General features: G+C 46.1%; 1 protein-coding gene across 6 annotated transcripts in view; it reads left to right on the plus strand.

Moving 5' to 3' along the window:
* GLIS3 (GLIS family zinc finger 3) overlaps nucleotides 1–13,827 on the plus strand; it is a 438,156-nt gene that overhangs the window by 396,928 nt on the left and 27,401 nt on the right. For all 6 annotated transcript variants that reach the window (XM_082694388.1, XM_082694389.1, XM_082694391.1 and 3 more), the window contains one exon: nucleotides 12,098–12,276. In XM_082694388.1, coding sequence (XP_082550514.1) covers nucleotides 12,098–12,276 — 179 coding nt within the window. The remainder of the gene's footprint in view (nucleotides 1–12,097; nucleotides 12,277–13,827) is intronic.

A 13,827-nucleotide genomic window follows, 5' to 3' on the forward strand; every position in this document is an offset into this window, starting at 1 on the left:
CCTTCTCCGTTTGCATCGATAGCATCTGAACAGCTCAAAACTAGGCCGGCTGCTTCACTGTCCTTCCTTCCCTGGGACTTTCTCAGCAAACAGGGATATCTCTTCACCCACTCAGCTTTTGGCTTACACACACACACACACACACACACACGTGTGTGTTCACACAGCACAATCTTCCTCTCCTCTCCCTTCTTAATCTCCTAGTAGATGTGCATTAATGGCTAAAAGCATAAGCATCACATAAAATAGTGAAGCTTATCAAAACATACCCCAGCACGGGCAACATGCATTTACTGAGTCGCTTAGACCGCTGGAGTTTGGGTGCCAGGCGATACCCTGAGGACGCGGTGGTCAGCAAGGCTGACAGAACTGTCCTCTCAAAGTGAGCACCGGGAGCTGCGAGGAGGGGGAGCCGGCAGGGGCGGGGCCCCGTGTGTGCTTGGGGGCGGGGCCCCGTGTGTGCTTGGGGGCGGGGCCCCGTGTGTGCTTGGGGGCGGGGCCTCATCAGCTGCCTTCAGGAAATCAGGCTTTCTCTTGACCACAGGGATTTATGTCTTTGCCCAGGAAGGGCACCCTGAGGGCTCTGGCATACATTCCAAAGGCCTCCCCGTGTTATCCACCCAGCAAGAGTTCAGAACATATTCTACATCCAACAGAAGAAGAAATGACAAAGAATAGACGAATGGGCTGTGTGGTCCTCAAGAGACAAAGGCTGTCCTTTGTATATCCTAAACCAGCCGGGCTGCCTGGGTTTTATATTATTTTCTTTTTTAATACAATTGGAAACGCCAGTTTTGCCCCTTACAATTCCAAGCTTGTGTTTTATGTAGTCATGATCTATATTCGAGGATTTTGAAGAGTCACTAAGTGTCCAAAAAAAAAAAAAAAAAAAATCAGCTCTGTGTTAGCGAGCTCTGACATCATTGGGAACTTGGCCACACTCATGTTCTGCGGGAGAAGGTCTGGTGTCATTAAGAGGTATCCGTGTTGCTGTGGGTCATACTGTGGTCACGCTCCACCTGCTTAGCACAGTCCTAAGCCCTTCCCTGACATGTGTCCCAGAGACTCTCCCACACAGACAGGAAGACACCTGACTTTCAGGACAACTGATAAGCACTGGCCCCAAAATAAAGCTCATCGATCTTGAGCATCAAAATACCTGAGAAAAGCCAGAGCTGAACGACAAACACGGGCTCAGATAGCCATTTCTTCAGCCTGCGTGTTGACCTCTGCACCGTCCTCTGACAGGCTGTTCACGTCACGCTCACCCCGGACCGCATGACTGTGGGCACCATCCTTTCTCTTGGGGCCTCAGCACTCTCTGGAAAACAGTCATCACTCAGCTTCCCACGAAGGGGTGAGTTTCTCGGTAGGAAAATGACTTGCACAGATATTCAGGGTTGAGAGACGTGGTGTTCAAAGTCTGCCTGCAGCGCGCGTGCGCACACACACACACGCACACACACACACATGTTTTGTGTGAGAATCTCTGAATGGGATGAACATTGTTCCCAGTGTCAATGCGTTGAGCAGAGAAGAGGCAGAAAATCCCAATGTCCCGCCCTTGAAAATGGAGGTTACAACATTGGGTCTTAGACTGGAAAAGCTTGGGGTCCTTATTCTGTTTTTTTTCTTCCTATCTGTGGCAAGTTTCTGCTGCTTCTCCAGGTTTATTCCAGGGCAGAAGAGCCCACAAGTCTTTAAGCTTCTTCAGTGCTGATCCGTGACCACAGCCATGCTCTCTCCCTTGTGGCAGGGGATAAATCAGTTGGGTTATTGGCCTGTGGAATGAAAGTTCTCATAGAGATACTCAGACCCTTAGGGACTTCTGGGTGGCTCAGCCGGGTAAGCAGCTGCCCTCAGCTCAGGTCATGATCTTGGAGTCCTGGAATCGAGCTCCACAGGGGTTCCCTGTTCAGCCGGGAGCCTGCTTCCTCCTCTGCCCCCCTCAACTTGTGCTCATTGTCTCTCAAATAAAAAAAAAATCTTAAAAAAAATTCTCCCCTGATCTAGTCCTCTTAGCACACATACAGGGAAATTGGTTACATTTGCTTCTTTCTTCTTACCTACCTAGTGATTGTGAATAGCTTTATTGGGGGGGAAGAAATAGATAACAGCAAGAAGACATTGCTGAACTGGCTTTTCTAGCTTCTCTACTTTGTCTCTGATCTGTCTCTAATTTTAATGTCTGTGTTGTCTGCAAAACTTTTATGAGCATAGTTTTCAGAGTCCAGTCTATTTCTTGATAATGGGGGAAAATAAAGAGCTAAGCCTGCATGGTCATCTTAACTTACTACTAAGAACTTTAAAAACGTCGTCAACTGATTCCTCCTCTTCTCATTAATATCTAATCTAATTAATAACTAATCTCATTAATATCTGTAAGTCCTGTTAGCTCTCCCCTCACACACAATCAGCTTCGTTTCTCCAAGCAGAGTTCACCACTATGCCCTCCTCCCATCTCAGCTACGTGGGTTCCTAACTGCCCCCCACATCCAGCTGTGGACCACCCTCCAGTTAACACACACAAGGCCAGGGCTCCCTACCACAGGAGGGGCCCTTTAAAATGTAAATGGAGTCTCTGCGGATTTCCTGCTCACATCCCTCCCCCAGCATGCTTGGAGTCAAGTCCAAACTCCTTTTTATAGGAGCCCTCTAAGGTCTGGCCATAGTCACACCCTCACCGCCGCTCCTCATGCTTATTCTGCTCCGGCCACACTGGTTTTCTTACTATTTCTGGAAAACACCAACTCATCTTGCCTTGGGCCCTTTGTACGTGCTATTCCTGAAACCTGAAAGGCACCTTCACCAGAACTTTCCGTGACTTGTGCCTTCATTTCTGGTGTTCGCTCCAATGTTACCTCTTCAGGAAGGCCTTTCTTGACCACTTCCCCTAAACCCTCCCCTAGCCCCCGAACCCCACTCTCTTCCGTTACTCTACTGTTTCTCTTCGAAGATGTAGTAGTCCCTGAGATTACTCTGCGTCCTTGCTGACCTGCTCACAATCCACTAGAGCCGGAGCTCCCTCAGGGCAGAGGCTATGTCATACTTACGGCTCCGACCCCCTCAGCACTTGGGCAGTGTGTGGAATGAACAGATGTGACCAGAAGGAGGACTACAAGTATGATTCCTTTATGGTTTCTGGAAAGAGAAACAGTAACCCTGAGCAGAGGATTGCTGCTCTTCCGTCCACACATTGTCCTCTGTTGTCACCTCAGGACAAAGCAAGAGACGCCGATGTGAGCGTACGTGTGTCACTCCTCCAGACAAACAGCTTGACTCATGGTCCAAATATCCCTTCATAGCAGATTGTTTTCCATGTATATTTAATTTTGAAGTACGGTGGTTCTTCATTTTGAAGAGGTCTCATTCATTTCACCTCTGAATGCCAAATCAGCCATCTTTATTTTGTTCCCACATTCCAAACAAATCTACCTCATGCAAAGCCCGAGATGATGTTTTTTTAGTCCCCTTGGACTTTCAGTCAGGAAAGTGAGTCATGACAATAACAAGGAAGGCTTGAGGTAAAATAGAATTCCTTTTCTTGCGGCCTCCACTTTACTGCGTTAGCCTGTAGCAACGTGGAGTTCAAACTAAGCCATTATGTGATTCGGACGTATCCGTGTATTCCTTTCCTAAGGCTTTCTCTGAAACAACAGGTCAAATGGAGACGGAATTCCCAAAGTGAAAGCCCGTAAGCCTTCCTAGGGTGAGCTGGAAATCACCTTTATCCTTTGCCCTCTTGGATGGGAAGTGCTTGGTGGATAGGGCAGTGAAGGAATTGTATATCTTTTCGCAGGCAAAAACCCGTCTGCCCGCTGGTGGTGGTGAGACCACCTAAATGAGCAGAAACCACGAGACAAAGTTTTTTTTTTTTTTGCTCCTTTTTCTGAAATAGAGTCTTTGGTTGCTTTTCTGTTTAGTTGCAAGGAGAAATAGGTTTCTAGGTTTTGATCATCTTCCCCAGAGTCAGTACTTGGAATCATTCTCTTGAATAAGATGCTTTCCCCTTAGAAACAGAAACTGTGGCCTCTGGACAAATATAGTCTCCAAGTGGACTTGAGTTAACTGGGCGTTAACTGGGCAAAGGTACCACCTGGACACAAATGCTGGCACCAGGTTGAGAGCGAAGTCTTTGGAGCCCGGGGTCTGTTGAACAGAGTAATTCCTCAACAGCAACGACCCACATGTATTGAATACTTGTGTTCGCATAGCACTGGCTAAGGAGCTGGAGATACAAAATGGTAACAGACATCCAAGGATTTGATGCTCTTTTTATCTAGAAGATCCAAGAGCCCTTCTCTGATTGTAACTTTTTAGTAGATGTGGTTTCCTCCAGTTCATTTCTCTAATCAAATATTGAGCCTTGTATTCAATGGAAGGTTCAGAAAATTCCCTTGTGGTTACTACAATAGTAACCTGAAATGGAAAAAAAAAAAAAATCCACACAAACAGCACGTTTTTACGGATCAAACCAGCACCAGCTAGTTTCTTTCAAATTCATGGATTATATTGACTTTTAAAGTCTCATTTGGCGGTGGTTTCCAAAGGTGCCCGGCCGTACTCGGCAGGAGTCCTGCATCTAAAGTTAATTCTAAACGTTCTTCCAATGTTGTCAAGAGGCTCATGTTCACAGTTTGAGACCACGAGAAAGACATGGAAAGGGCCATTTTTTATATACCTGCGCCTTCCTTTCTCATGTTTGGACAAAAACAACACTCTTCCCCCTCATTTCCCATCTGGCTTTCTTGTTACACTCACTTCTGAATGTTTTGCTTTCATCTGATCTGCTCCGTTGCAAAGCAGACCGAACTCTCTGCCTAACACCGTCCTGAACAAGACAGGCTTCTCTTTGCCACAGGACCGTGAGTTAATCCTCTTGCTCTGACCTGCTCGGCGCTGCCCAAAGGATGATCTCATTCAGCAGGTTTTCTTTTTTACGGCAGAATTTTTGACATCAAATGTCTAAGACCACTCTGGATAAATTCTCTTCTGGTTGGTGATTTTTTTGTAAAGAGGATTTGGCAGAATCAGACTTTCCTTCCCTTTCTCCCCATCACATCAGATTCTGAAATAGACAAACAACAGAGTCACAGCCAATTCTGCAGTCAAGATATTCCAAAAAATCCCAGCTCTCGGTTAAATGTGTCCTGCATAATTCATTTCTCTGACATATCCTGGGTGTCCTCACCCCTCCCTTTTCATTCCCACAGGGAGGGGAGATTGTGATGCTCTCTGCCCTATTTCAGTCTATCCCAGAAAAAAATCCACTCTGCCTTGGGGCATTGGTGACTTTGTTTTCTGGCCTTAGAACCGACCCCCTATACCCAAGTGCAGAAGGTGTCCTCCAGAACACACTATCCTCTTTCCCACAAACACTCACTCATCATAATATACGTGTGAGTCTTCTGTGAAAAATCTTGGTGGTCATTTCACCTACAGCCAGTTCACAGCCCTCATTTTGTCGTGGCCTGTGGAGGCTCGGGCAGTCATATTTGAGTCTTGGTCTTGCGGAACGTGAGAAATTATTCACAGTTAATATTGACCCAGCACTAAGCCCTCGCAGGAGATAGATTCAGCTCTTTGACTAGTTTGGAACAGAACCCTCGGACGGACATACAGCTCTTGGCGGGCCATGGTCCTGCCCAGATGGACAGTGTTGCAATTACCCACACTTCCCAGCGGCTGTTTCTTCATTACTAAAAGCTGGTCTTGATTGTCTCAGAAGCAGAATTCAATTTGCAGTTCCCCCAGTAACGTGCTGTGATTCATTCGGGGACAAATCTGGATTGAACTGAGTCCAAGTGTCTCTTTTGTGAGACAGAAGGGAAGTATAAGTAGATACTATAGTCACCCAGATGAGTCAGCCAGGAATTCATGAAGTGATTCATAAATCGTTATAAAGACCACTAAAGTCTACTAAAATGGAGTGCTGTCTGGCTATACAAAGTGGGGTATTATCATTGGGGGGTTTTTTTTAGATGTTAAATCAGATGTGAAATCCTTAAAACTGTGCTTTTCTTTTTAGGTTTTGAAAAGGATTCCTTTTTTCCCCCTCTGTAGTTGGCCAACGGCTAAAGCCACTTTTTATTGATTAGTTTTCACAGATGAATTTAAAAACCACCACAATTCTTTGGGGGATAAAAAATGCCTCCCCAAATCTACCACAGACTAGTTTGTATCCATTATTTCTACTCCCTAGCAGCAAATCAATAATATTTTTCATGTGAATGCAATGAAATGAGCTATTCTGATGCATTCTTCCTTCTTTGGGAGGTCCATTACCCCTGTGGAAGAGAGTGTGTGGGGGGGAAGAACTGTCCAAAGCACTTATCAACCAGCATTTAATCTACTTGATCACGGAAACCCCTCTTTTCAAAGCATTAACCCGCAACACAATGCTAAACCACACAGTCCCACGCTGCTTGCTAGCACTGCTTGAATATCCAGCACAAATGAAGAAAAGTAGGACATATTTATGACATGTGCTTAGCCTGCAACATAGCCTATTAGCAGATACTGTTTGAAGAAATATAGTTGTTAGTTGACATAGAGATACCTTGGACTTACAGACAGGAGACAGCATTATTTGAAAGGAGTTGCCCAGCTGGAAAGACCAAAAGTGTAAGCCCAGCATGGGCACGAAGAATTCTAGTGCAGAATGAACAAGTTAACCAAAGCAAACTGGGAAACTGGTCACCAGGTTTCTTCAAGGCGATGGGGTGTTGATACGCCCGTCCCCCACCCTAACCCCAGCTGGCAAGAAGGTTCCGAATCTCAGGTGCTCGCAGGAGTCCGCCACTGCCCTCCACCTTGCCTTGTGTTCTCCACGAGGGAACATCTGACCTCATTGGGACAAAGTGGTATCTGGAGAACTAGCTGTGTGACTGGGAAAATCACTTCATGTCTCTGGGCCTATTTTATCTCATCCAAATAAGGCTACTCTGCTGCCTTCCAGTTGGAACATGATGTGATTGGATGAATATGTGAATTCACGATACTCTGTGGGGAAACCCGAGGCCAAGAAATGAGACCTTACACAAGAAAGACCATGACTATTTGCTCTTAGAACTAGAAAATTAGCCAAATGAGTAAATGCCTTGCTTTCTCCAAGCCTTTCTTTCCGTGTATGAGTAGTCAAGAGAGAAAAGAGTCCTAAGATTTTTTTTTTTTTAATTTTAAGAACTCCATAGAAATTCAGATGCAGTGCTGGAACCACAGTCTTACAGAGCTCTCAAGCCCTGGGTGTGCATTCAAGTCAGGCTAACCTTAAGTGTACATTCCATTTAGAGCAGTCATCCCATAAGCATGCGTTGATCTTCTGGAAGGTGTCAGATATTTTCTAAAGTACTTCAAGATCTCCGACTTCCCAATTTAAAATTATTCATGATGCACCCCCACCCCTCACCTTCCATTCTTGATTTTTCTCCAGAGTATTCATTTCCTCAATACAGTATATGGTTTGCTTACTTAATTTTGCTCATCTCCTGCCTCGCCTCCCCGAAATAGAAGTTGCACAAAAGCAGGGACACATGTCACGTGTTGCTCTGTCCCTTGTGATTAGAATAGGGCCACACTCTGGGTCAGTGCTCAATAAATATCTCTTGAATGAATAAATGAATATGTTATCTCAGGTTTTATGATCCCCAGTAGGTGTTGAGATTTATACTTGAAATAGAGGCTGGGAGAAGTCAGGGCATTTATTCAGGATTACCCAGCTGGTAAGAACAGAGCCAGAAATCCAAGCCCAGTAGGTCTTCGGTGATATCCGTCTCCTGCCATTTCAATTTGTCCTATGAACCTCATCAGGACTCTGTGTCTCAGTCGGGATCTACCATTCTGTGAAACAACCTAACATTCTTTCTCGTACCGCATTATCGGAAACGTGACCTCTTTGCTTCTGGCCCACTTGGCTGCAAGGTTGGAAAGCTCCGTGTGACTTGAGGGTGGCAGTGGGCCACAGAAGGGAAAGAGCATAACTGACCAAATCCCCCCAAATAATCACACAATTTCTAAGGTGTGTATAGATATTTATTTACAGAAGCCTTTCTAGGTTGTTTTCTTTCCCCAGGAGATTATTTTTTATGAGCCCTTTAAAATCTTTTGCGCCCCTATTTTGTTTTTGTGTTTTTTGGGTTTCCGGGCAAGAGGTGGGGGGAGGGGCGCAAACCATTGAACCCCGCAGTGGCTCACCACTCAGGTTATCCCAACTCCTCCACTAAAGGAGAACAAGAGGTTGACTCAGTTCTCTGGTTTGCTTTTGTGTGAAGTGTTTCTGGTAAGCAGTGCCATTTTTTAAAATTTCTAGTCTGTTGTGTGCATATCTATATTAACGACCTCCTGTTGTCTCGAAGAAGAGACTGGTCAGCTCCGTTGAATGTAGTGTCTGAGCTGTGAAGTGCAGATGTGCAGCTAGGGGACAGAAAGTGTTCAGACGTTCCCCCTTCCGGCTCGCGGACGCTGTGCGACTTGCAGTGAATTAGAGTGACGTCATCTTGTCCTAGCATGAGCTAGCCCCCGGGGGGAACATCGTAAATCACTGCAACGTAGCCTCAGCCTCAAAACTGCTTATTTTAGCATCAGACATTTTTAATTCACCATCTTTGGACTTAAAAAATCTGTTTGGGGCAAAATATTCAGACCATATTCATTTTGGTATGTGTATGTGAGCGTATTAAAGAAACAATGTTGGAAAATCTGGGCCCTAAGAAAATGGGGTTCTAAGCCCCCACACGCTACCCTGAGTAACAGTAAGAACATCTCATGTTCGGCTTAATGAGCTTCTGTGTGAGTGTGTATGTTCTTGGTTCTTTGCTTGCTTCTGGAGTGCCTGGCCTCAAACCACTCCTTTCTCAAGTCCTTTTGGCTTTTCCTAAAGCACTTCTGGCATCAGTCTTGTTCCGAGCGGCCAGTGACTGTTCTGGGTGCTCCCAGGGCCTTCCTGGGAGGCGACAGAGGAGCACCCTGACCTCTGTGCTCCCCGCCAGCCCCCTCGCTTCGGATTCTAATTTGCTAAATTCTACTCTTCTGTGAGCGGGTGAACATGGAAGCAGGTTTGTAAAAGTGAAATTTAAATTAGTAGAGAGAGTCTGAGAGGTTTTTCCATAAAATACTCTGTACCGTGTTTGAGCAGTAACAAAATTGAATCTAAGTACTACACTTGAAAATCAGTCACATTTATACACTCACTCCTTATGCTGGGCTTTTTTGCTCTGAATTCTTCTTTCTTTCCTTGATCCTAGCAATCGTGTGGATAATTGTAATCACATCTTGTCACTTCTCATCTTTTCCCTGTATTGTAAAAGTTAACATTTTTGTATCAGTCCTTTCCTTCCCAAACCAGGGAGTTCTTTAGGTATACATTTATCTCACCTCGAATGGTTTACTTTTAATTTTTTATTAATACTTCATATGAAGTGACACACTATACTTTAAAATTGTGTTAACTTTATACCATATAATCTTACTTATTCGAATAACGTGAAGAGAAATCCAGTCTGAATTAGCAAAAAGTGAAATGTGGGGTCAGTGGAAGGGTCAGCGTATGTATTCGACTCCTCCCAGGTGTCTGAAATAAGGATTGCTGACACCTTGACGTGACCCTACCGCACTTTTTCTCCTCTGCTCTCCATTACTACATTATGGAAATATGTGGTAGCCAAGAGGGCATGGCCAGGGTTTGGAATTTGCATGAATGAATATAGATAAGAATGATTTATAATTACCATATAATTATGTGCTCTCTTGATAGATACATAGCTATATAATTTATATGTAGCTCTATAATCCAGATATAGATGTAGATTCTCTTGTATGGAATTTACATTCTAGATGACTCCTAAATGAATTCTGCCATTTCAGCGAGTTGAAATCTTCCCTTCTTTATAGCTAGTAATCATGGTTCACTCCATAGCCAGATCACCTCGAAGTACAGAGAGAAGATTTTGGCTTGCTGACAGTCTTTGCCTCCTTCCCCCTCACCATCTCCATTTTCTCTCTTTGTTCATCAAACCCTTCATCAAACCCTTGTTTGTGAGTCAGGCTCACTGGCCGGGAGCAGGGGGGATTGTGAATCAGAACCCCTCTCCTCCATCAAGCCTGCAATATCAGGCTTAGACTTACACACACCGTGACTTGCCCCCACCACACATCTCTGCCCCGTCAGTCCTCAATGGAAAGGAAGAGTGGCACGAGTACTAGAGAAAATACCAGAAAACCGTCGGGAGTGTGCTGCATCTTTCATCCCCAGATGAAGAAATACATTCAGGAAGCAAGTCAACGGATCTTGTTGCTTCGCGATGCCAGTGACAAAAGTTGTCTCCCAGCTCCAGTCCTCCCCATTTTCCCTGGGGGTCTCCTGCCCACAGGGCTCCGGAGGGGTGGTCGTGTGGGCTCCTTGTAGCCCTAAAGCCTGCCATCCCACAATTCCCCGGCTCCCTCCCGTGACCTCTGACAGAGTTGCCAGACGCATTAGGGCCTCTTTCCCCCAAGAAAATAGCCTCCATATGAGGAATCCTGGCACACGGGTTTTTTACTAGATGTTCTCAGGGCAGTGACAGGGTTCATCTGCGATGTGTTCTCTCACGGCCGCTTGGCACATCTTCCAGGCTAATTCCAATTAAGAGGATACGCTTGGAAAACATATATTTCCCAGCCCAGGGTACTCACTTACTCTTCTCCTGCAGCAGAGTGAAAATGGGCCTCCGAACACAGCCAGTCCGCGTCGGCCTCCTCTGGAGCCTTCTCTTCTCCCCACCCCCCTTCCTCCGTTCCCACATCCCCTTCCTCCACAGCCCTCACCGGATGGAATTCATTTAGGAATCATCTAGAATATGAATGCCCTACTTTTTTTTTTTTTTCCTCATCCCATGGTTCCTTCTTGATGCCACACACAAATGTAGAGGCTCTGCCCTATGACATATTCTGATTCAGAATGGTGCAAATTGCATTCCAAACTTGCCTGGTTGCCTTCTGACCCTCGATGGCCCCGATGCAAAAGCCCAGCAAAGGGAGAGGACTCGTCCTTGTGCAGTTAGCCACGTGCACTGCTGGCTCCTGCTGCGTGTTAGCATCAGGCGAAGACTGACTGACTGGAAGTTTTCAACGTGCTGGGACTTTTTTGAGGAGATGGAACAACCCATTGCTGATACACTTGGCTCCCCAATTATTTTGTCACTTCATCTCACAGCACTGACGGGTTCCCTGTGCCAGCCCCCTAGTGACCTGCACTGAGGGTTGCTTTGGTGGTCTGTGGACACTGGTGAACTTGAATGCTGCTCTGCCAGGTACACCTTCCCTTTGGTGCTAGAAAGTCACTTTAAACCCAGGGAGTCGGACCCTGCCAAAGTCCCCTTGCAATTAGAAGACTGGTGGGTGGTTATCAGGCTCTGTCTCAGGTACATGGACCACATCACCTTGTATCTGTCTGTCCCTCCTCAGAAACTAGCAGTAGCTCTACTGTGATTAGCACATGTGACCGCCAGAGATGTCCCACGTGGCATTGTGGTTGTGCCGCAAGCAGCGAACATTCTTTGCCAAACACAGAACCCATGCAGATAGGTTCTGGGTCTCAAACCACACTTGATCTTTGAGGTTTAAATTCCCTCATTCTTGGCAAAAGAAAATGTATTGTTTAAAGAGAACAGGATGAGAAAGGCTTATAATAAAGACTTCTAATACTTCTTGGACCCCAGATATGTCTCACAGAACAAAATGTTTATGAGCTAAGTGTAAATGAATCAGAAACATAAGGATCAAATTTCCCCTAAAATGCAGACGAATTTAAAAATTAGCAGAAAAGGGAGCCGGGCAAAAGATGTGCCTTGAATTTCACCAAACCCAGAGTATTGGAAATGCATTTTAAGAGGCTTGACAAACCCAAACTGTGACTACATTTTCCCTTCGTTGACCTCTTTGTCCCTTTAGTTGAGAAGTCAGTGGTTAAAAATGGGAGAGAACGTCTTCATCAGTTTCTTGTGATGGCTTTTTGTCATGCTCTTAGCCAGCCAGTGTGGAAACTGGAATTTGGCTTTGAAGAGTTTGTCTCTGCTCCCACTTTCTCACGCCCCTCACGCTTCCTCTCGTAATGTTTTCCCAGGTTTGCACCTTCGGCCCCATCTCCTCACCACATCAGCCCCCGGAGAGTTCCAGCTCCTTCTTCAGTGATGCAGAGAACGCAGCCTCCCCACACCCAGCCGCCGGCAGGTGGGCCACACCTGAAGTCTTACCAGCCGGAAACAAACTCTTCCTTTCAACCAAATGGAATCCACGTCCATGGTAAGTGGGGGTGCTGACCGCCCCTCGAATCTGGGAGAGTGACACCGGGCCATCACTGTCAGACGGGAGCCTTCGTTACCAGCGGTGGGTTCCTCCAGTTCTGTCACATGCCAGGCTTTGGCTTTTAGGACTTTCCTCTAAAATGTCACACCTCATCAGCATGAAATTTCATAGTGTTTTTCCCGGTGTTGGCCCTAAACTGGTAGAACTCAGGACAGCCCAGAGCAGTCAGCCCAAGGTGATGATCTGTTTACTGAGCAGTGATTTAACACCTCATGGAGAGGCCCCAACAACAGCATCTTGTTTCCTCAACAATAAACAGTCACTTAAAAGGGAACAGCAGGAGGGCTTTTTGCCCAGGCATTACCCCCACCCCCGGCTGTCCCCACAGGTCCCATATCCCCAGAACCTCTCCAACCTTCAAGGCCCAGGTGAAAGGACACCTCCTCTCTGCAGCCTTCCCTGGTGAGAGTCTTAGCTGGACGGCATCTCTCCTGGCTCTGGACTCTGACTGCATGTCCCCTGCATTTCTGATAGAACACTCGTGCTCTCTCTTTCTCTACCTTGTTAAGTTACTCCTTTGTGAGGAATGCCTGCCTTTCTATTAATGTATAAGCTTGTTTCTGAGGTCAGAATTTTCTGACCCGTTGTTCTTTTTCTTGGAGAACTTCACACAGTTCTCTATGTGCTAAGGTACCTGGGAAGTGTGGAGAGGAAGAAAAGGAGGAAAGGAAGGCGGGAGAGATCATGATGGTGTTCAAAATGGGGAGATCCGGTGTTGAACTTCAAACATTCATGGAGAACTGAGTTTGGCTGAATTTCTTTATTTACACCGATTTTGCTGACTCAGGCAGGTATCTTTGTGAACATCCTTAGAAAGTTAAGTCGAGTGGTCGAATAGCCTGGACTCTGAATGTGTAGGCCTTCTCCTTCCTGGGGGCAGACGAGAGACTGTCCACTGAAAGGAGATTTTCAGCTCCAACTGAAAAATAGGACTCTGCCGTATCTGCTTCTTGCTGATTCCTGAATTTGCTCCATGTGAGTTATTACTTGATGTTATTGGGTGGTATCCCCAGGTAAACCTTAACCAGTATGCCAGCTGTGTATGAGTAGATGTGAGTGGCTTCCCAAGATGGTGGAATCAGGCAGTGCTGTGGAGCCAGGCTTGGGTGAGGATATTGGAATAGGGGTCTGGACAGCAAAGAGGAAACCATGTGGACAGAGTAGTGGCCTATGGGAAGGGAAAGACCTTGAGAAGGGCAGGCCACTGGCTCTGACTCCAAGTTCCAACCAAGTTCCATCCACCTCTTCTCTCTTCCTGAGTGCAGTCACACAAACCCTCATTCCCCAACAAAACGTGGGCTCTCCCCGCTGTTTGAGCCTATGGTAATGGTTACCCTCTTTTGTTGGTAACCTTCTTCTTAAGCTTTAGTCATTTATTTATCCAACCAAGAAATATTTCTTGAGTACCTACTGTGCGTCAGGCAGTGCATGTGTGAGAAGACAAAGAGCGCTCTCCCTGCTGAGAGAGACCTCCTGACCCAGGAGAGG

Source organism: Mustela nivalis (genome assembly GCF_964662115.1).
Source record: "Mustela nivalis genome assembly, chromosome: 13".
Taxonomy (NCBI): Eukaryota; Metazoa; Chordata; class Mammalia; order Carnivora; family Mustelidae; genus Mustela; species Mustela nivalis.